Below are 22,495 nucleotides of genomic sequence, written 5' to 3'. Positions count from 1 at the left end.
TGAAACTCAAAAAATTAGAATATCGTGCAAAAGTTCATTTATTTCAGTAACGCAACTTAAAAGGGGAAACTATGAGATAGACTCATTACATGCAAAGCAAGATAGTTCAAGCTGTGATTTGTCATAATTGTGATGATTATGGCGTACAGCTCATGAAAACCCCAAATCCACAATCTCAGAAAATTAGAATATTATATGCAATCAATAAAACGAGTGTACATAGAACAATATCGGACCTCTGAAAAGTATAAGCATGCATATGTACTCAGTACTTGGTTTGGGCCCCTTTTGCAGCAATTACTGCCTCAGTGCAGTGTGGCATGGAAGCCTGTGGCACTGCTGAGGTGTTATGGAAGACCAGGATGCTTCAATAGCGGCCTTCAGCTCTTCTGCATTGTTTGGTCTCATGTCTCTCATCTTTCTCTTGGCAATGCCCCATAGGTTCTCTATGGGGTTCAGGTCAGGCGAGTTTGCTGGCCAATCAAGCACAGTAATCCCACGGTCATTGAACCAGGTTTTGGTGCTTTTGGCAGTGTGGGCAGGTGCCAAGTCCTGCTGGAAAATGAAGTCAGCATCCCCATTAAGCTCGTCTGCGGAAGGAAGCATGAAGTGCTCCAAAATCTCCTGGTAGACAGCTGCGTTGACCCTGGACTTAATGAAGCACAGTGGACCAACACCAACAGATGACATGGCTCCCCAAATCAACACAGACTGTGGAAACGTCATACTGGACTTCAAGCATCTTGCAGTGTGTGCCTCTCCATTCTTCCTCCAGACTCTGGGTCCTTGGTTTCTAAATGAGATGCAAAAGTTGCTCTCATCAAAAAAGAGGACTTTGGACCACTGAGCAACATACCAGGTCTGTTTTTCTTTAGCCCAGGTAAGACGCTTCTGACATTGTTTGTTGTTCAGAAGCGGCTTGACAAGAGGAATACGACATTTGAAGCCCATGTCCAGGATTCGTCTGTGTGTGGTGGCTCTTGATGTACTGACTCCAGCCTCAGTCCACTCCTTGTGAAAGTCCCCAACACTTTTGAATGGCCTTTTCCTGACAATCCTCTCCAGGCTGCAGTCATCCCTGCTGCTTGTGCACCTTTTTTTCCACACTTTTCCCTTCCACATAACTTTCTATTAATGTGCTTTGATACAGCACTTTGGGAACATCCAACTTCTTTTGCAATTACCTTTTGAGGCTTTCCCTCCTTATGGAGGGTGTCAATGATGGTTTTCTGCACAACTGTCTGGTCAGCAGTCCGCCATGATTGTGATTCCTACTGAACCAGACCGAGAGACCATTTAAAGGCTCAGGAACCCTTTGCAGGTGTTATGGCTTAATTAGCTGATTAGAGTGGGACACTTTGAGCCTAGAATATTGCATCTTTTCACAATATTCTAATTCACTGAGATTGTGGATTTGGGGTTTTCATGAGCTGTAAGCCATAATCATCACAATTATGACAAATCACGGCTTGAACTATCTTGCTTTGCATGTAATGAGTCTATCTTATATATTAGTTTCCCCTTTTAAGTTGCATTACTGAAATAAATGAACTTTTGCATGATATTCTAATTTTTCGAGTTTCACCTGTATAATAGAAAAATGGATTTGTCAGTGAAGCTAAACTCCTAATATGATTGTGATAGTCCACTTTTAATGCCCTTTATAATTCCCAAACTAGAAAACTAGTTGACTTCTGTATTCAGAACTGCAATAGCCAGTATTGCAGTATAGCTCCTCCTATTTTATGATACTTCTGCTTGGAGAAATGTTGATTTGATAGCTGAGTAAATACTAGGGAGGGTTGCTTAAAGGTTCAGTAGCATATGTACTGCAGAACAAAAGGTAAAGGCTATCCATGACTTCAGCTTGCATTCAGTTCTTCCAAACTACTCCTTGAATATAAGTTGCCAGATGGATATAGCCCTAGATAAAACGGATATGAACCAAAATGAAGAGCTACTTATGGGTATAACTCTACAAGGTAAGTGTACACATAAACATTAGCATACACACACACACACACACACACACACACACACACACACACACAAATACTAAAATCTAAGAGTTTTATAAAAAAAACTATGCATTTTTATATGTTTATAACTGATGTTTGGATTTTTTGATGTTTGCTACCTGATTACAAATCAGAAAGTCCTGAGATTCAACTTTTTCAAAAGTTAAGCAATTTTAATAAGGTCTTTTTGTCTTAGACTATAAGGAAAAACTGAATACAATCCGCAACTGAATACTCAGTTGTGTAAAGTAAAATATTGTAAACTTCGCATAGGCAAGAGGTGGTAAGAAGGAGAGTATTTTCACTGATTACCCCCTTCTCTATTATTTCTTTACATCTATTGCCGCTAAAACTCTTTCCCAGAGGTTTGGGAGACCATTTGGAAGACAGATTGCTACAGTGAGGAATAATATGTATTAAAATGGATCCTCCTTCCTGATGGACAGAAAAACATCTAGTTTACAGTGCAGAAATCTTCAATGATTTCTACGTTACTTCTGAAAGTAGAAGGAACCCTTTTATTTTTACTTGTGCAATTTATTTCAGATATTTTTCTTAGTGGACTTTTAATATTGCTGCACACTACTTAAGAAATAGGATAACTTGGTTCTCCTATCTTTGACTTACTGGTTAAGCTGAGCAGGTTTTTGACCTTTCCTTTTAATAAAAATGGGTACTTTGATAATTGGGTCTATCTTCTCTAATAATTTGTAAATTATTAGGATATAAATATCCACAGGAAATATTTGTCATACGTCTGTTTCCTGTTTGTGTGGTAGAGGGTATTGCTGCATGGAATAATAAATTGAGTCTTGGCTACATTTTTTTCTTTCAACCTGAAGAAGAAAAAAATTATGTACAGTAAAGAAGATTGGGACTGTGTCTATCTGCCTGTCTTGACTATTTGCCCTTTGGCTAGATAACACCAATTTTGAAAGAGAATTGAACTAAATTTGGTTTTTAGAGATAGAAGTGAGCAAAAGAAAGACTATGATTCAGAATTTTGTTGACTTCTCTACTCTATCCTTTCCTCCTCAGTCACCTAACCCAGAACAGAGCTATTATTAAAAATTTGGAGAAGAAAAACCCGAAAGCCATTTTCTGTGTGTTTTTGCTACTTTATTTTTTGCCTAAAGTTAAAAAATCAAAACTTCTGGTGACTACACCAGCATAGGATTTTTCTTTGAAATAACACAGAAGTAGGCTTGCCACTGCTGTCCTTCAGGAATGTTATTTTCTTTCTTACAGCCCACCAGCCTAGGACTTGTTAGTGATGTTCCATCCAAGTACTAACCCCTTAGATCAGGGGTGTCAAACTTGCGACGTCACATGACGTCGCGCAACGTATCAGAGCTTTTTCCCCATTGCCGGCAATGGGGTGGGTGCAGTTTTGTCGTGACGCGTCTGGCCTGTGGGCCGGCCGTTTGACACCCCTGCCTTAGATTCTCAATATCCCTTTTATCATCTCTTATTGAGATCAGCTGTGTTCAGCCAGTTGCTGCAACATGTTCTGTCAATCTTTGCATACATTTGTGTGTGTGCGTGTCCTTAAATCAGTTTTAGACTCCTACTGAATGTCTGGACTAGTCCTTGCAGTTTTCTTGACAGTATTTCTGGAGATGATTTGCCTGGGACTGAGAAAGAGTGACTGGCCCAAGGTCACCCAGCTTGCTTTCTGCCTAAGATACAACTCCGAGACTCCTGAACACTAGATCAGACTGGTTCTCTTGGCTCTACCAATTTTTTTTCTTTTCATTTGGAAGTATTGCTTGCTTATTCCTGCAACAGTTGATAAGGGAAGAAGAGAAATGGTTGCCCTACTCTTTTCCCTGGGTAGCTGAAAGATGAATACAATTGATTTGTGAGTAGCTGAATGGTGGATATAGACAGTTTGTGAATAAGCAAGCTGCCACAACACACTTTTAGGTAAAAATAGTAAAAAGTACAGGTTTTCTTTAAATGAAGTTTCCTGCTTCTACTTGAAGATTGCCCTTACAGTATTGAATGAAGTTGTCCAATTCTTGTATTAAAGATAATACTTCATGACTCGAACATGCAGACCTTTATATACCAAAATGTCTTTTGTTACTATGAAAACTATTTTTTCCTTATTTTCTTTAATTAGATTTTATTCCACAATAATATAATGCAATGAAGTCTAAATGTCTTTTTTCCAATTTTTAAATCACTGGTCTTCACAATTTTTTGTACATTCTCAAGTATGTTATTCTTGGGAGTATATTATTTTCATTTGTTTAATCACATTAAGAAATTGTTTTGTTTTTCAGTTGTTGGCACAGATAGAGGAGAGTATGTACCAAAAAACTGCAATGATATTGAAGTAATCACTCATCTGTTGGCTGAGGTAAAATTGTCATTGTTGTTTTATAACTAAACATAGTTTTACAAATTGGAAATAAATATTTTAAATTTTAGAAAGAAATGGATAACTTTAAGAATAGGCATTTTAATAGTGTTATTAGGGTGTTCCAACATTATAATATTTCGCTGATTCATGTGACCCAAAGGTGGCTTAAAATACGGTAGAATCTCTCATGAAGTGTCACTGGTAGAGAAATAGTAAAGACATTGCTGAACAACACTGGCTCTTTTACATTCCAAATTTCAGCCTGATTTTAAACCTGAAACAATAGCCAGTGGACTAGGATACAGGCTGGGAAAAACAGCTCAAAGTTTTATTTTCCCCAGAATAGATCCTGAGAAGAGCAAAAACTGTAGAACCACTTTTTTTTTTACATGACTGGCCCCAAAGCTCTAGGAGAATAAGAACTAGTAAGATGAAGTCAGCAAAAAAGTACAGCCTGAACCACCAGAATTTTAAAAAAGAGACTGGACAAACATTTGTCTGAAATGTTTTAGGGTTTCCTGCCTGAGCAGGGCGTTGGACTAGAAGACCTCCATGGTCCCTTCCAACTCTGTTATTGTTATTGTAATGATTGGAAATGACTTTGAGAGACAGAAGAAAGAGCCCAGACTAGCCAACAATCTAATAAGAAACAGCTAACATTCCTTCCACAGAAGGAATGTGGGCATGGCAAATGTCTCAGAAGGGATTCATTCTAATTTTTTGGATCGTAAAGGCAAAAGGAGGGATTTGCAGATTCTGTTAATGTAATCTTCAAATAAAGATAGAGTGTAATACTCCTGGGTGTTCTTGTCTGGATTATCTTGTAAGGGTGACAATTACCATTTTCAGAGTTGGTTTGCTTAGTAGCTCGTGCTTCTATCCTCCATTCCTCCAGTGTTTCTTTCCTTGCTGTGTTAATGATTGCTAGCATTGGTATGTATATCTGGGCCTTTGTTTTCTTGATTGTAATTATTTATTCTTTGATCAAGTGATATGGTGGCCTACTACTGAAGGCACTCACCTCCCACTCGGAAGGGTGAGAGTTTAATCCTACATTGTGACAGATATTTCTGTCCTAGGGTGAAAAGAAAAACATTTGCTGCAAATTCTGCCTGGCATGAGGAAGGGCATTCAGCCAGTAAATGCTCAGCTCCATCCAATTGCCCAGATTCTACCCCGAATTAAGGGATGTAAAAAGGGAGTTTTTAATTATTAATTCTTTGATATTCCAGTGTCAGATTTATATTAGAACCATGGCCACATTCTCCAAAACAACTTGGACACTGATAAAACCCATTTACAAAGGAAAACTGAAGCCGTTTATTAAAAAGTTTAGTTGTCAATCTTTATGCTTGATCCAGATTCTTAGTAAAGTGGGGAAGGGTGTCTTCCCATTCAGTAATAGGCTGGCAGCTTAATTCCAGATTTGGGTGGAATTTTTTATATTGGGGGATAGCTATATCCAAGGTACCCACAGAACTCAAGAGTTTGGAAGTTGAAGATTAGAGATCTCAAGAAAAGAAATGACTTGTGTTTGTGGTACAGCTGATTCTAGATTATTTTTTCCCTAAAGGGCTGGCTCAGAGATTCAGTTGTGGATTGTATTCATAAAAGCATAGTAATGGCTTTTATGTTGCTTTTGATTTCTGTCAGTTCTCAAATGACAAATATTTGAAAAAGATCCTGTGTTTTCCTGAGGTATTTTTGAAGTGCCACAACATTATCAAACTCAAAAGTCTGTCTCTTTTCTTCATTTATGTGCAAAATGAAGAAAATGCTACCATTTGAATAACTTCTGGGGGGAAAAAATAATGCTGTTTTTAATGGTTTTCTGAGCAGAAAGATAGAGATCTAGAACTAGCAGCACGGATTGGACAAGCCCTTCTTAGACGAAACCATAGCCTAACTGAGCAAAATGATGTTCTGGAGGATCAGTTGGGTCAAGCCTTTGACAAAGTAAGTGAACAGGTTTAAGCTTTGGGGATTTTAAGGGGTTAATGCATTATTTAAGCATCTGTTGAAGTTATATTAACTATGAAAGCTGCTTTTGAGAAATCAGATGAAAACTTTCAACCTATTGATGTTAGAAGCTTTCTTTCCTACAAAGTTTCAAGTTACTCTTTGTTCAGTGAAGAAAGATGGAAGAATGTTGCGGCCTATTTTATTTATTTCAAATGTGGAAGCGTGTATGTATTATGCAGAGCTGAATATTCAGCTGAACTCTTCCTTGTGTACTTATTTTTTTGCACCATGTTTCAAACTATTTATGTGTGCTGCATCCTAAATAGAGAGTAAAAATGGGAATTACAATCCATGTAAAGAAAATAAAAATTGAGTCTAATATTTGATGTATGTGAACAAAATTCCCAATTGTCATGATTCTTCTACCTAAAAATAGAAAAGGGTTAAAAAAACAAAGAATATATTTGAAAGTATTTGATTCAGCAACTTTAGTGAATCCTAGGTCTATATAATGTTTGGACTGGTACCCATTTAATTTAGGTCCCAGGGAAAAGCATCTGAGATATAATTGAAATAAATAAAATTTACCTATGGTTTTAATCTCACTACATACAGAAGCAGTTGGACCATGTATAGATATATCACATTAAAAATAAAGAATTCTGGTGTTTGATGAATATGGAAAATAGTTCTTTATTTTCCTAGAATTAAAAAAATACTGGATGATAGACTGGTAAATATTTCTTTAGCCTTAGAACTATTGGCTTTAAAAAAGGGACTTCTGTCAAGGAAAATTGATGTATTTTCACATTATTGAATTTTAGATAATGACAGTCCGGGAAAGAAAATATGATACTTGGAACATGGAATGAGCAAAGATACCTTCCATTAATATTTCTAAGCTTTTTCATAAAAATGTAATTTGGAGCAAATCTATATTTAATACTATTTTTTAAAAAAAAAAGTGGGGGGAAATTAGCATATTCTAAAGAAGTGGTAATGAAGATAGCAGTACAATTGTATTTTAACTAGTCTGTTGATTCACTAGCGTAAATTGCATTGTTTTCAGTAAATGGTTACGTTTACTAAACAAATATGCTTTAAAATCAGATTCACCAGCTACAACATGAACTAACAAAAAAAGATGAACTGCTTCGTGTGGTATCCACTGCTTCTGAAGAAAGTGAGACTGACTCTAGCTGTTCCACACCACTTCGCTTCAATGAGTCCTTCAACTTGTCACAAGGTTTCTTACAGTTGGATATCTTGCAAGATAAACTCAGGGAACTGGAAGAGGAAAACCTGTTACTTCGAACAAAGGTAACTTACATCCTTATTCCTGTTGGGAATTATTAACTGAATTAAATTCAAGCATTGAAAAAGGATATATTAACATGGCTAAGGTCATGCTTATGGAAGAAGTAATGAGTAGGATTGTTCAACCAAAAAAGGACAGCAAAAAGCTCCCAAAGGGTATCTCCAAACTGAAGAAATGGACATCAGAATGCAATGTAGATGCAAATGACCCAAAAGCAATTCTAACTTCACATGGATGCTGTGAGACTTGAGATGACAGAGACTGACCAGGACAGAAATGTAAGCTGACTGTGTGGATGCTTCAGTGAAAACCTTTCTACACTGTGGCTGCTATAAAAAATGTGAATTCTTTTATTCAAGGCATTAGAAATTGAAAATAAAATTAGCAATACTGTAATTTCTTTATACAAATCAGTGGAATAACTCTACTAGAGATATTTATAGAGGTATTAATTCTGTCTGTCTTGGTGCATGCCCTACTTCTCTGTGGTGTATCTCAAGACCATAGTGTCTTCCTTGGTTCTGCTTATGTTCACTCACTTTTTTTCCAGATAGGTGCAGCTACAGCAGACAGATACGGCCCCGGGTCAACATCCAGGAAATAAATAAGAAACATGCAAATCAATTTCAACCAAATACGGAGCCTCTTTTATTCCCCAAAGTCCTTGATTGTTGATTCAGAAGTCTGGCAGCTATGCTTGCCTAATTGATTTATAAGCGAGAATTTAAAAAACAGGTTCAACCCAAATTGGACAGCTTGAAAATCATCAAATTGACTATCCAAATTAGCAATGATTTAATTCTTTGGTTAGATTTCAGATGAAGTTATATACTTTATATTTAGAAAAAATTAATACAGGTAGTCCTCAACTTATGACTGATCGTTTAACCATATATTGTTCACGTGAGGAAGGTTCCTGTTGCTGAATCATGATCACTATTTTGTAAGAAAGATGTATATCCAGTGAAAGAAAATTTGGGGGTATTTAGTTATGAAAATTTTGATGCTTCTAACTGATACTGGTGACATTATTTGATTTCAGACAAACAGATTCTTATGACATATGCAGTGAACTTGAATATTTTACTTTTGGAATTATTTGTTCTGGACACTTATCTAATTACATATTTGATCTTAGCAAGTCTTATGTTTTTAGATACTAGTTTAAATGAAACAAGTGCCACAATGGATTGTCGTATTTTTAATTCTAATGTAGGGCTATATCCAGTGGTGTAGATGTGATGACATCCATTAGTGGAAATATTCCTCTCTTCCCTCAGAATGTTGGAGATCCTTCTGAAGAACTTTCTGTTGGAGCCAGATTGTAAATACTCCCCTAACATTAAATATATTCCAGAGTGAACATTTTGTTATATAGAGAATGGAAAAAAAGAATATATTATAGTGTTCCTCATAAAATTAACGAAACTCATAAATTTTTGAAGGCATGCCATCTGAAGACTGAAACCATGACATACGAAGATAAGGAGCATCAGCTAGTCACTGATTGTGTTAAAGAAATAAGTGAGTATTTTGATCATGTCTTCCACAGAGAATATACAAATTCAGTTCACCTGTATACCTGCCTGTTTGAGCTCTGTACTATTCTTAATTTCATTCGGTCCTTTAAAAGGCAGTTGTCATGGTTCTGGCTGAAAAGCCCAACGAAGTAAATCCACCAGAGACATTGCAACCTCTAATGTAAAACTTTATTAGTCATAGCATACCAGTACTGTAGAAGGAATTCCAGCTCTGGCAATATGGCGGGAAAAAGATAATTAAAAGAGTAAAACCTTTGCACCCCTCTCTGATAGTTCATGTCACAATGTCCAATTAGTCTTCGAACAGTTGTCATGAGAAGACAGCCTCTGTTGCCAAAACATCTCTTCTGTAACCTCCACTCTCACACTGATAGAAACCACTTGTGAATGCCAAACCTTAACCCTTCCCTCCCCCCTCGTAACTGTAGGCAAGCTAGAAGCATCATGGCAGGTCTTCATAGCTTGATAGTGTTATTTCAGGGTCCTTCAGCATATAATTGAATTTCAATTTATATCATCCCCCATATTTGGCCATACTTGCTTGAGTGCAAGGGGTTGTAATTCAAATAATTAGCAGGTAATAAATCCCCCAATTTAAAATTTATATGTGAATAGAAACATGTACACTTTTAAACTGTATTTTTTTCTATCGTTCAATTCCCCATACCTTTTATCTGCCAGTCTTTAAATATGGTTATTAATTGTGAATCCACTTGCCTTCAAATTAGGTTAATAGCAAATTACCTTTGCTATTAAGTAGGGTATTAAAACCAGAGTTTTGGACTGGCTTTAAAAACTTGATTAATGGAGAATCCTTGTTGTGGACACCTACGATTCAAGCAGGCACACTTATTTAGTTTGCATTTTTGGGGGGGATTTTGCTTAAAATAACTTTATGAAAGGCTTTAAGGAGTTTGTTTTTCAGAAAGGATGATATGCTGCTGGTCTCTTAACAAAGCATGTATCTTGCTATATATTTTAGAGGAAACAAATGCTCAGATTGCAAGAATGAGTGAAGAACTGATGAGGAAGGATGAAGAACTGATTCACTACCAGGAGGAAATCTCATCCCTCTTATCTCAAATTGTTGATCTTCAGCATAAGATCAAAGAGGTAGATGTGCACAAAGTTCAGAGAAGAAAAATGGTGAAAGTCAAACCATTACTTGTAGTAAGAAGTTAATACCTCTAGCAGAGTTCATATAGGATTAAATAATCATATTTTATATACCCTCAGCATGTAATCGAAAAAGAAGAATTGAAGCTGCATCTGCAAGCTTCTAAAGATGCCCAGAAACAGCTGACAGCAGAGGTATTGATGCCATCTACTTTCCCATTTTTGATGTAGAGAACAAATATGAAAAAAGAATAAAATGTAAATATTTTACATGAGAATATTCAGATTTTTCCTGAATATTGATGGAGAATTTCTGGGACACAGCTTTGATTCGGGTGCCATTCACTTTGGTTTGGTTTAACATATTATTATTATTATTTATTGTATTTGTATACCGCCCTTCTCCCGAGGGACTCAGGGCGGTGAACAGGGCACATATAAATAGAGAATACAAAAATTAAAAAATTAAATAATCGCCCAGATAAGAACAATAACAGTATAAAAACCCCATTAAAAACCCTAACATCCCCCATCAGGCCAGGCCAGCTTGTTCAAATAAATGGGTCTTCAGACCGCGTCGGAAGGAGCGAAGGTCCGGTGCCATCCGGAGCTCGACCGGCAGCTGGTTCCATAAAGCCGGAGCGCCCACAGAGAAGAAAAAACAGATTTTTTTTTAAAAAAAGAATCCAGATTAATTTTTATTCATTGTTTAAACATTTTTCCTACTGCCAGAATATTATGGCCGGAACATTGGAAGGAGAAAGAAGCCATGAAACGTATTTCAAATGGTTCATGGTGCAATTCTGTATATGTCTGTGTTGAGGCAGAATTCACTGGTTGGTAACACCAGACTTCTGCAGAATTGTTGCTTCTCTATTGCTAAAAGGCTCAACATGCCTGCTTTCATCTCTTCCTTGAAAGGCTTTTGATTGTCCCTTAAGTATAGCCAGAAGACCTTGGTGGATCTTAAGGCAGCGTAAAGCCTTCAAGAGACTGTGGCTAATGTATACTTTATGCCATGAATCTGGCACATAGACCTAATATTTTATATAGTAGCGATAGGTTTCTGGCCTTATATATTACATGCAAATAAGTTTAGAGCACTACTTAAAAATTAAGATTGCATCCAATGTTATTATTCCTAGTTTTACCAGAATAGATTCCTCTTCTTTCTGGCAGCTCCTTGTGCTTCCCTCAATTCTATCCTAGCAGAAAAGAAACGCTCTGGAGAAAAGAGAAAGCCCCCGTGCCATGCTGGCTGTTGGCTTTTTTTGGAGGTGGGGGGGAGGAGGATACTGTAATAATTTATATAGCATTTATTGTATCTTGTGTTTTTAGCAGCTGTTAACGTATTTCGGCCACACTAAGTGTTTCATTAGTACAGTTGTCATTTTCTAATGGTAATTGGTTATCTTCTATTTATTATACGCAATTGTCCCCAAAATTTCTGTTGGTTAAGTGAGACGTTTGTTAAGTTACCGTTCTCACGGCTGAGCAAATGATTGACCTTTTCTATTCTTGTAAGTTACATGAAGTGCAAGAGCGGAACGTGGAATGTCTGGGGATGCTGCATGAGTCCCAAGAAGAAGTGAAAGGATTGCGCAGTAAAACAAGCCAAGCTGCCCTTCACTGTCGACCCCAGTTGTGTGGAGCATTTCCTGTGGTAATTCAAGCTTTCTGACTAGCAGATTTCATTAGTTAAGCTCTTTCATCCTGCCAATAAAATTTCAAGGGCAAACTCAAACTGTTCTGCGGAAGTTGACACCGGTGATCCTTTCTAAATTTAGCTTCTTTATCTACATCCCACTTTATTCCATAATGGCTGAGTAATTTCTTTCATTTGGAGAACAAAGAAGGCAATGCTGTATTGAACGAGGCCTGACACTTCTTGTTTAATGTGACTTTCTTAATTTTATTGTTGTGAGCTGGAAGAAACACTACGCTGCTTGAGCTAGAGTTGAAACTAAGATTTGTGTCCACCACCTCCTTCTGACTTTACTCTCATTATAAAAGAGTCTCCTATAAACTTCTCAAGCAGTTTTTTTTTCTGTTGTGTGTCAGTTTCTGAATTCTGAGGGAAATGGAAGGAACAGATTCCTTGGAGAGACCTTTGATTATCTGCTTGTTAAAGATGTCTATTATATTTGCTGACTTTTCCCCTTTTAAGAAAAAAAGAATGTTGGGAACATACGTCTTTGGAAGCTATGTTTTATTTGAACATGTGGTTTGCCATGACATTAGAACATGTACATTTTGATACAACTCATAAAAAACTAGAAAAATTACATTTCCTCATCTGTATTAACATCAGTTGCAATTTTTCTATGTAGTTGTCCACTTGTAATACCTGCTAATTTCTTTTGGCATTTATTGTAAAGAAATATTGTATGAAATATTTTATTGCTACATAAATAGATTAAACAGCAAATTTACTCTTAAGCAGGATAGTCAGAATAACACCAGTAGCGTTACAGTGGCAGAAGCCCTGCTCCTTTTCTCAGTGTGTCATGACATTCCACACCTTCCTGGCAGGGATAGGCTTATATCAAGAATGCCATCCTAATGAACAGTCAATTCTTGTGGATACTAGGAATTACCTCATTCTTTTATTGTTGTAGAAAAAAACTCAATATGACTGTACTATAGAAATTAAGCAATGAATTGCCAAAGTAGTGCTGCGGACAGGCTGTCAAAATCACTTCTGAATGGTTTTTAATAAAGCTACTGGTTCCTATTGTACTTCATTTTTTAATGAAAATACAATAAATATCTCTTTAGAAAAATGTCTTTGTTCTGAATTATAGTTGTCAATTACTTTGGCACCCTTTACATTTTGTTAACATATTTAGCAAGAGGACGAGGATGAGGAAACTTTTGGATATGAATGTACTGATTTCCTAATTATTCCAAATTAGGTACTTATTTTGTCCTAATTGGAGATTCCTCAAAAGAAGTAATAATTGTTGTAGCTCTTAATTATTTTGTAAACTGAGCTTAAGAAACTTGTTAATTCCCACTGTCTTAAATTTGAAGGAATCTCTGGCAGCAGAAATCGAGGGAACAATGCGGAAAGTGCTAAGTTTGGATGAGGAATCGCTGTCTAAACAAAAGTAGGTGCAGTTCTTGTGGTTTTTTTCCCTTAACCTGTTTTGCGGGTTCTCCTGTAGAGCTTCTTCCCTATAATATTATAGTATAATATTAAGAGAAGTTGATATAGTTCCACATAGATAGCCTTTATTATTTTATAGTAATATACTCTCTCCCTCTCTCTCTCTCTCTCTCTCTCTCTCTCTCTCTCTCTATATATATATATATATATATATATATATATATATATATATATATATATATATATATAAAGCTATTATGCAATTTGTTAATTACACTCTTAATGAATGCAAGCTAAAATCAAATCCTTTGTGTTTAATTCATGCTAAACTCTGAAAGATTATTCCATAATATTTTAAGATAAGAACATACGCAGTTCCAGTAATTACAAGGCTAGTTTTCTTTCATTAGAAAAATTACCAGCTACATTTTTATTTTCACAACTTTTTTTCAGGCATATAAGCTAATTGCCCTCTATGTGATTTCCATTAGAAAATTGTGTAGTCATTTTTTGTATCTTTTACTGCATATTAGGAGAACATTTGCAATAATTTCCTTAAGGTTTCTTGGCACACGGATATATTACACCGCTACTTCTCAATCCATAGGCTAACTTAAAAAAGTTAAAAGTGGAAGGAGCTGCAGCATAAATCACACATAGGACCCATTATCTCTCAGTGCACAAAGTGCATTTGTTTCTGTAACTCCCATACTGTAAATAAATGGGTGAGATAAAGCCCGCCTATCAAAATGAGATGGTGAAAGGAGAAATACGTGCATCACTTTGTATGCATTGTTCCTGTTCTGCTTTCAAAAGCACGCAGGATCTTTGGTACCACCCAGCCATTTACTGGTCCATCTCTTCTCATATGAGTGTTGTTTCAGCAACTGGGGAGATGTTTTTATTATCCAGACAAGGTTTTTGTATTCATGGTCACTTTCCCTTTTTCCCTAGGATTCAACAGAAACGTATATTTGATACTGTTAAACTTGCTAATGATATGCGTGGCCGTTCTGCTTCGTGTCCTGTTTCACTGTCCATTCCAGGATCTAATCGTTCAAGTGTTGTCATGACAGCAAAGCCTTTTCATTCTGGCTTGCAATATGTGGAAGGAAAAGGACCTCAAACTCTAAAGGCCAGCCCAGAGGATGTTTCCAAGTAAGGAAACAGCAGTGTTTGAGCTTTAATTGGCTATCTTATATTCTGCACAACTGCCTTTTTTGGGGGGGGGGAGGGGGGAATTGACAGCAGTTTTTAAGCCAAATTCTGCTTTTTTTCTTATGCTTTATTCAACATATATGTTGAGGACTATCGAGTAGAAGGCTGCATATAACCATTTTTCCTATCAGTAATTTAATGTTGTGCCTGCCACGGACAGCATTTTGGCATCAGTCAAGTAGTATAATAACATCAGTTTAGAACATGAAGAAGCAACAAAGAAAATGTAGTTTTACTTCTGTTACCCAGATTTCCTTCATGGAGTTTTCACCCAACTCTCTTCACTGTGGGTGGAGACAACACAGTTAGGAGACAACAGGGACAGGATGGAGCTTAGCACAAATCACTTTACAGTAGCTACCAGAGGAGCAGATTATTATTATTATTATTAGTAGTAGTAGTAGTAGTAGTAGTAGTAGTAGTAGTAGTACCTCCAGCAACATGTAACATTATAAATGCTTCTATATCATCTACAAAAATAAAAATTGTGCTAAAATTAGACAATACCAGTTTATGTCCTATTAATGCAATATTTAATTCTGTATTTTGATAGGGAAACTCAGAAGCTAAGCCACGCAGGTATCCCTTCAGAAGATGATGTAGCCACTGCTTTACATAAACTTAATCTCCGTTGTCAGAACTACCTAAGTGAAAAATGGTTTTTTGAAGAAGAATGGAAGCGTAAGATACTTTTGCTGGATGACCAAAAGGAAGAACTCACTGGCTGTAGCACACCAGTAGAGAACTGTTTTTCAGTGAATAGCAGTTCAGAACGTGCTGATTTCTCTGGATCTTCTACCAGCATGCGGTCCCTTCTCCCAGAGAAATTGCAAATCGTCAAACCCCTTGAAGGTAAGGTAATCACAATCACAAAACACAAAACTGTTTTCAATCACAGTTCACTGTGAGCCTATTGCGGGTGTCTTCCATTGGCTACTTTGTATCCTGGCCTTAGGATCAGTTCTTGATCATTCATTATCTCTCAGATTACTTCCAGATATAAGTTTGTGCTGTGCCACAAATGGGTGTTGGTTCTGTTTCTGTTTATTTTGCATCCAAATTATATGTATTAAAGGGAAACCATTGAATGCAATTTTACACCTTTTGGTTTTTCTGCCTGACGTACCTCAGCTTTTAATCCTTATTATAGAGCTCTGTGTCTCACACCTCAACTTACGTTACTGAAAATAATCCACATCCAAGCACATTTTTACAATAGAACAGAAACAATAAACTGTTAACAAGCAAATAAATTGCTGCTGTTTAGTCCATTTTTTTTTCTTTTTATGACTAATCCCTTAATTCGGGGTAGAATCAGGGTGACTGAACGGAACTGAGCATTTCCTGGCTCAATGCCCTTCCTGATGCCTACATGGGGTTTACCATAGATATTTTTTTGTTTATGTCTTGAAAGAGAAACATCTGCTGCTACTTAGTATTAAACTTTAAACCTTCTGAGTGGGAGGCAAGCATCTTTACCACTTGGCTTCTTGTTTAGTCCATTAAAAATGCTATCTAAATATTCACTGAAGGAAAATAAATGAGTGAAGGTTTAACCCAAATCATAATTTTCTGTTTCAAAGTAAAACCTCTTTGATTTAAAATCTGAAGGATCCACAAGTGGAAAGGTCCTTTCTAGATTTGCTACTGTTTTACAAAATCCTACCAATTTGCATTATATGCGGCAGTCTCAAGCTCCCAATTAATACTTCTTTAGTTGGCTGCCAAGTATTAAGACATATGGAGTATTAAGTATTAAGACATTTGTGATTTGTACTTCTCCAGGCTCTCAGACCCTATTTCATTGGCAACAGCTAGCTCAGCCCAACCTAGGTACAATTCTTGACCCTCGCCCTGGCGTTGTCACAAAAGATTTTGCACCACTGTCTCAGGAGGATGTTTATTACCTTTCTGATTTGGAAGAAGACGAAGAAGAAAGGGATGAAGGTATAACCTTCCAAGTGCAGCCCTCTTTACAGGAGGAAAGTAAACAGACAGTGCCAAAGTCAGTGCCAGGAATTTTCCTCCCACTTGTTAAATTAGCAACAGTTCCTCACGCAGGTAAGGATTTGTGGCATGACCATTACAATTTTTGTTGAATTTTCTAATCACCAACTGTTGTAGATCTGCTGAAGATCAATTTTTACTTATTCTTTTATGGTGTGTGATCAGTCCTGTTAAAGCAGTTCAGTTCTCATAGGAAGCTATATATTTTTGAGAAATGTGTGGAATTCTATCCCACTTGCAAAAGGGAAGCTGTAGAAACATACTTTCCACTCTCTTAAGATACACACACACACACACACACAGAGAGAGAGAGAGAGAGAGAGAGAGAGAGAGAGAGAGAATTCAGAAACCTCTTGAATGGGCTACACTGTTATGTGAGGACGAGCTGGAAAGATTCCTGCCAAATTAGGCAGACACTTTCAATGATCAAGCTTACTTGCAGTAACTTTCTTCCATTAATATAAACCGAGGCTTATGTATAATTAAACTTGAAAACTTTAAAGTCTGAATCATGTTTTAGTCACTATTTTATTGAGGAAAGTGATTTTATGTGTTACTTTTGTAGAAAGAAACAGTAGCCTTATATTCAGTCAAGAATAATGACTAGTACAGTAAAGTAGATGTTGAGAAAGACAATGTTGAGCTAGTGCTCAAATAATAGTAATTTTACAGTGTGACCATGAGATTGGCTTCTTCCTGAATTTCTCTCTACAGGTAGTTCTTGACTTATAAATATTTGTGTAGGTGACTTAATCATTTTTCACACTTGCAACTGTTACAGTATCCCTGTGGTCACGAGATCAAAATTCAGACACTTGACAATTGTCTCATATTTATAACGTTGCAGTATCCCAGGATCATGTGATCTCCTTTTGTGACCTGACAAGCAAAGTCAATGGGGAAGCCATATTCACTTAACCACCATGTTACTGCAGTGATTCACTTAACTGTGGCAAAGGTCATAAAATGGGGCAAAATGTACTCAACAACTGTCTTGTTTGGAAACAGAAATTTTTGGGCTCTATTGTGATCATAAGCCAAGGACTATCTGTACTTGATTTAATTATAGGTAAAGCTGATCTTGGCATGATACTTATCTATCATTAACAAATAGAATTAATCCAGCTTTTGAAATTAATTAGAACAAATCCTTAAACACTACTAATTGCAAAAGTGGGATTTGGACCAAAAAAGAGCTGTAGGATGCTTAAACATGTCCACATTTTAAACTATGATTAACAAATGGGGAAGAATATTTCAACTGTTTCCTAATTGCCATATTCACAGTAGCCCATTCTAAAATAGCAAAATGTTGAGTTTTAAGAGTCTTAATTTATCTGCCTTAGGCATCATGTTAAAAAGATGATTTAAAGTAATGTAGAAGATCATGTTTTCTTTCATATATTTGCATTGAATTACTAAATTAATTATGCATTAATTCAGATTTTCATTAGCCTGCTAGTATGCTTCTCATCTCCTTCTCAGCATATATGTTATAATTTGCATTGTAGCTTCCAATCCAGGAAAATGTCTTTCATCTACAAACTCTACATTTACTTTTACGACTTGTAGAATACTTCATCCATCTGATATCACACAGGTTACACCCAGGTAAGGAGGTTTTCTATTACTCTTAAAAGTTGGTCATATTCAGGCAATCTGGAATTGATCATCTAGTTGATACACTTTATATATTAATTAAATTAGCAGTATTCACATTTCAATTTTTTGGAAAGCAGTGAAAATAAAGGTTATGTACAATGTAGTGCAGAACTAAAATTGGCAGGGTACAGAGGTTCTGACCTTGAATACTGAATATCTCCTTCCCTCCTCCCTTTGCACTTTCTACAGAAGTTATTAATAACTATATTTAATGTGCTTTATCTTCTTGTTTTATTTTTCAGTACTTTGTATTCTCCTTTGTGCTCTGGAAGTTGTAGCAGTACAAGCAGTGTAATTACAAGCGCTCCACCCATGTTGTATAAGCTTAGTACCGGAGAATTCCTTACTAACAGAAGAGATTCAACTACCACCTTCAGTAGTACTAGAAGTTTAGCAAAGCTTTTGCAAGAACGAGGCATCTCAGCCACAGTTTATAACAGTCCAGTCCAACTTGAAGCACCACTGCTTCATCATTCCAAGATACCTGCTGTGCCCTCGACACCTCCAAATTCTCCTTTGCATTCCCCTTGTTCCTCTCCTCCCTCTTTTGAGTCTCGAGCGTCTGTGTCTGAAAACTTTTTGGCCTCTCGACCAGCTGAAACATTACTACATGAGCTGTATGGACAAAAGCCCTCAAATTCTTCTGATGCAAGACAGCTGAAGATCAATCTGGTAGAGAGGCTAAAGAAACTGGGGATTGCTAGGGCTGTCAAACAGCCTGAGGCAGGGGGTTATAGAAAGAGTCAGAGGGAAAGTAGCTGTCTCCGAAGACAAGGCTCAGGAGTGTATGTTAGTCCAGGCAGCAATTTGATGGGGGGCTTGAGAAGGAACCACAGTCTTCCCGTCTTGATTGGAGCACTTGCAGGCCCAGTAAGCACATCCTCCACAACAATGGGAGTCTTGAAAGAGGACTGACACTTTTAGCATCAGACACTTTTAGTTGGGAAACAAATGTTTTGAAAGGGAAAGATAGATTAGTAAAAATGGATGCATTAAACATAAGATGGTTGAATGATAAAGGTAGGTGGCTAAATGGGATGTGGGAGGCTCAGCATAAAAAAATTGTAAAAATTAAGAAAGGAAGAAAATATAGAGAAAAACAAAATTTAGTCTTGAAATGATTGAAAAAACGTGGTCATGATCAAAAGGAAATAAGGCAAACAAATATATTTTCTACCATTGATATTAAAAGAACAAGCCAATGTCTATGCAACTTTATTTTAGAATCTGTTTTATTGGATGTCATCCAAGAGATCCATGTACATAAATAGACCATCTAAAGTTATAGATGATTGTAAGGAAGTACATTCTTCAAATAACAGGTGCAATCTGTTTGTAGAGAAGAAATATTTATTCTAATGTAGAAAGATCAGGTGCAATATTCTTTTATTAAGCAATCTCACACGTTAGGAGAAATCTAGGAGTGCAAAATAACTATATAATATGTTGAACAAACAAAAAAACAAATGTTTAAAAAAGCAGTCAAATTTATGTGCTTTGTGGAGGTTGTATATATGGGGGGGATATGTTTGGCAAGGAAGAAAGTATTTGTTACTCTGTACATAGCTGTATTTGGAAAATGTTTACCATATTGATGTTGGAATAATCTTGGAGAAAATTCCATACCTTTGGAACAATCAGTAGTTAATAAAAATTATCTTTAAAATGTTATAATAACAATTTTCGGATTCTTGGGAAGCTAAGGTGCAGTTTTCAGGGAGAAACCTCGAGATTTACAAAATAATAGGTACAACTTATTGTATTAATGTGAAACAGAATGATAGCTATTCAAGCTGCAGTAGACAAAGAATTGCCATTCATAATTAAGTCTAAGATAAATTCCAAGCTTGATGTTTCTGAAGCAGGATTTTGTGTTTCGCAAAATGAGCACAGTGGGACAGCTTTGAATGTGAAGCAGAAATAGGAAAGAGAAAAGGCACAAGTGACTCAGATTTTTCTTTTATATTTGGATAACCGAAGGAAGAGATTCTTAAAATACGCACATCTCACTTGCTCAATTAATTGCTAATCAAAAATAGTTGCAAAGAGTGTCATGACTGCGCTAAGCTGCTTGATTTATGGTTATGATGAGCAAATATAGCCTTCTTGCCATAGATCAAACAGGAGATGATGAAGATAAAAGCTGAATGGTTTGAAAATTAAGCACAGAAAGTAACTATATCATTTATCTGTGGGTTTTATAAGGCTATTCTCTATATTAGTTAAAGAGATCATAGGATGCATTCAGAAATACTAAACAGACTGGATTTAAACGATCCAGGTAGCTTTATATATCAATGAATCAAATGTAAGCGTTTTCCCCCCCTTGAATAGGCATTCTAGGTGACCGGTTCAGAAGGATTCCTTTAAACAAATGTTTTCAAGGTTACAAACAGCCATGCAAGTAGCTTATCAATTCAGTCTTGGTATCAATCAATGAGCTTGGCATCATTGGTTGCAGCTACTAAATTGTAAATGGTGCTTGTAAATAGTAAAAATGTATTATTTTAAGCTTCTATATACGGGTTAATTCTATTTAAATTCTATTTTAATTTTTTAAGTGTGTAAAGCTTGTAAAATGCATATCCTTTGTGATGTTTAAAAAGTTGCTTTCCTTGGCAAGATAAATAATAGGGAATATTTAAGTTGGGTTCCAAAGCAGCCTGCCACATTTTTATATAGACAGAAAAACCTGGGTAATGAAACAGAAGCATTCTTCAAGATAATCCGTAGTAACTATAGGGAATCAAGCACAATATTTCAACTACTGTGGATTTGATGCATGTCAGTTTTATATATTATGTAAATTTGTCTTAAATCGTAGTGATTTTGAATGAGCATTCCTAATGGGATTTCATATCTTTGTCTTTTTAAATTATTTGTATTGGAATGGCTCAAAAGAAAGTCTGACTTAATGAGGTTTTCTTCTGCCACTGATAACAAGACCTTGTAAATCAGACTTATTTCTGTTGAACCATATCCTATAAAATTTTGTAAAATTATTCAGTAAATACATCTTTATTTGAAAAGGGTTTTTTTCCCATTTTTTTCCAAGTATGGATTGTCATATTCTGATTTTTTTTTTTTACTTGGGGTTGGCTTACATTTTTTTACCTTCTGTATTAGTAATGAGTGTGCAACCAGTAGCAGAAAAATCTAAATCTACTTACCTCTAAAGTGAAAAAGCTACTGGTAGTTTTATAGCATGCCTAAGGACTCTCCTCTCAAAAAAAATTAACTGGGAGCTAGAGGAGCAGTACTTTTGTGCCAAAGCTCTTTTAAAAAATGAGCCTTGGAAATAGAAAACAGATAAAGAAATAACAATCAATATAGTTACAAAAAATACATTATATCCCAGATAGCTGCTGTTATAATGAATGACCTATCTTGCAAGATTGATACAGCTAACAATAACAACCCTATAGAATCGTTAGAAGAATATGATCACTTTCATATGTACTTTGCTACCATATTTGAGTGCCAATTTTTCATGAAGAAATAGCTGCTCATGTCATTTAAAACAATATTGGTAAATATTTCATTATAATCTAAATTCTTTATATGTTTCATAACAATATGTATGCTTCAGTCTGCTCCTTGAATGAAAAGAATGCTTTTTTAAAAAAACAAAAAAAAACAAATATATCTATTTTAATATGCAAATATAGATGTCATTTTTTTCTGCAGGCAATACTTGAAATGCATTTCATTTGAGAAAGAAATAGCTGTAATTCAACATATAATAAAGGATATTATATCTTTTTGGCTTTCACCTTAGAGTTTGCATTTCTTAAGGTTATAATCAGTGACAGGTTGTTTTTGCATATTATAATAAAATTGAAGCTTGATAATAAAAATAATAAAACCCATCTTTTTACACATTTTGATGGTATGTTTTCTTGTATGCATACGTAATTTTTATGTATTTAAAAATGTATGCTTCTGTTCCTAGAGGTGAGATTTAAGGTGCTGGTACTTACCTTTAAAGCCCTACATGGCTTAGGCCCGGGATACTTGCAGGACCATCTGCTGCTGGGAACGAATTCCCATCGCCCAGTACGCTCACACAGAGAAGGCCTCCTCAGGGTACCGTCGGCTAGACAATGTCGGCTTGCGACCCCCAGGGGAAGAGCCTTCTCTGTGGGAGCGCCAGCCCTGTGGAACCAGCTCCCCCGT

The 22,495-nt window shown here is 36.2% G+C and overlaps 1 protein-coding gene across 4 annotated transcripts in view; it reads left to right on the top strand.

The window, feature by feature from the left end:
- The window catches only part of TRAK2 (trafficking kinesin protein 2), a 35,744-nt gene extending 13,655 nt beyond the window's left edge, over nt 1-22,089 (top strand). For 3 of the 4 annotated variants that reach the window (XM_081313039.1, XM_081313041.1, XM_081313040.1), the window contains 13 exons: nt 4,307-4,383; nt 6,226-6,342; nt 7,459-7,668; nt 9,112-9,190; nt 10,190-10,320; nt 10,444-10,518; nt 11,849-11,986; nt 13,357-13,433; nt 14,387-14,590; nt 15,204-15,502; nt 16,436-16,711; nt 18,169-18,268; nt 18,562-22,089. In XM_081313039.1, the coding sequence (XP_081169165.1) occupies nt 4,307-4,383; nt 6,226-6,342; nt 7,459-7,668; nt 9,112-9,190; nt 10,190-10,320; nt 10,444-10,518; nt 11,849-11,986; nt 13,357-13,433; nt 14,387-14,590; nt 15,204-15,502; nt 16,436-16,711; nt 18,169-18,268; nt 18,562-19,234 (2,456 nt within the window). In that variant the 3' untranslated portion in view covers nt 19,235-22,089. The remainder of the gene's footprint in view (nt 1-4,306; nt 4,384-6,225; nt 6,343-7,458; nt 7,669-9,111; nt 9,191-10,189; nt 10,321-10,443; nt 10,519-11,848; nt 11,987-13,356; nt 13,434-14,386; nt 14,591-15,203; nt 15,503-16,435; nt 16,712-18,168; nt 18,269-18,561) is intronic. The other variant, XM_081313042.1, reaches the window with a different exon arrangement.
- Nucleotides 22,090-22,495: the final 406 nt, after the last annotated feature.

The sequence above is a fragment of the Vipera berus genome (assembly GCF_964194415.1).
Source record: "Vipera berus genome assembly, chromosome: 1".
NCBI lineage: Eukaryota > Metazoa > Chordata > Lepidosauria > Squamata > Viperidae > Vipera > Vipera berus.
This window is presented reverse-complemented; position numbering and strand designations above follow the sequence as displayed.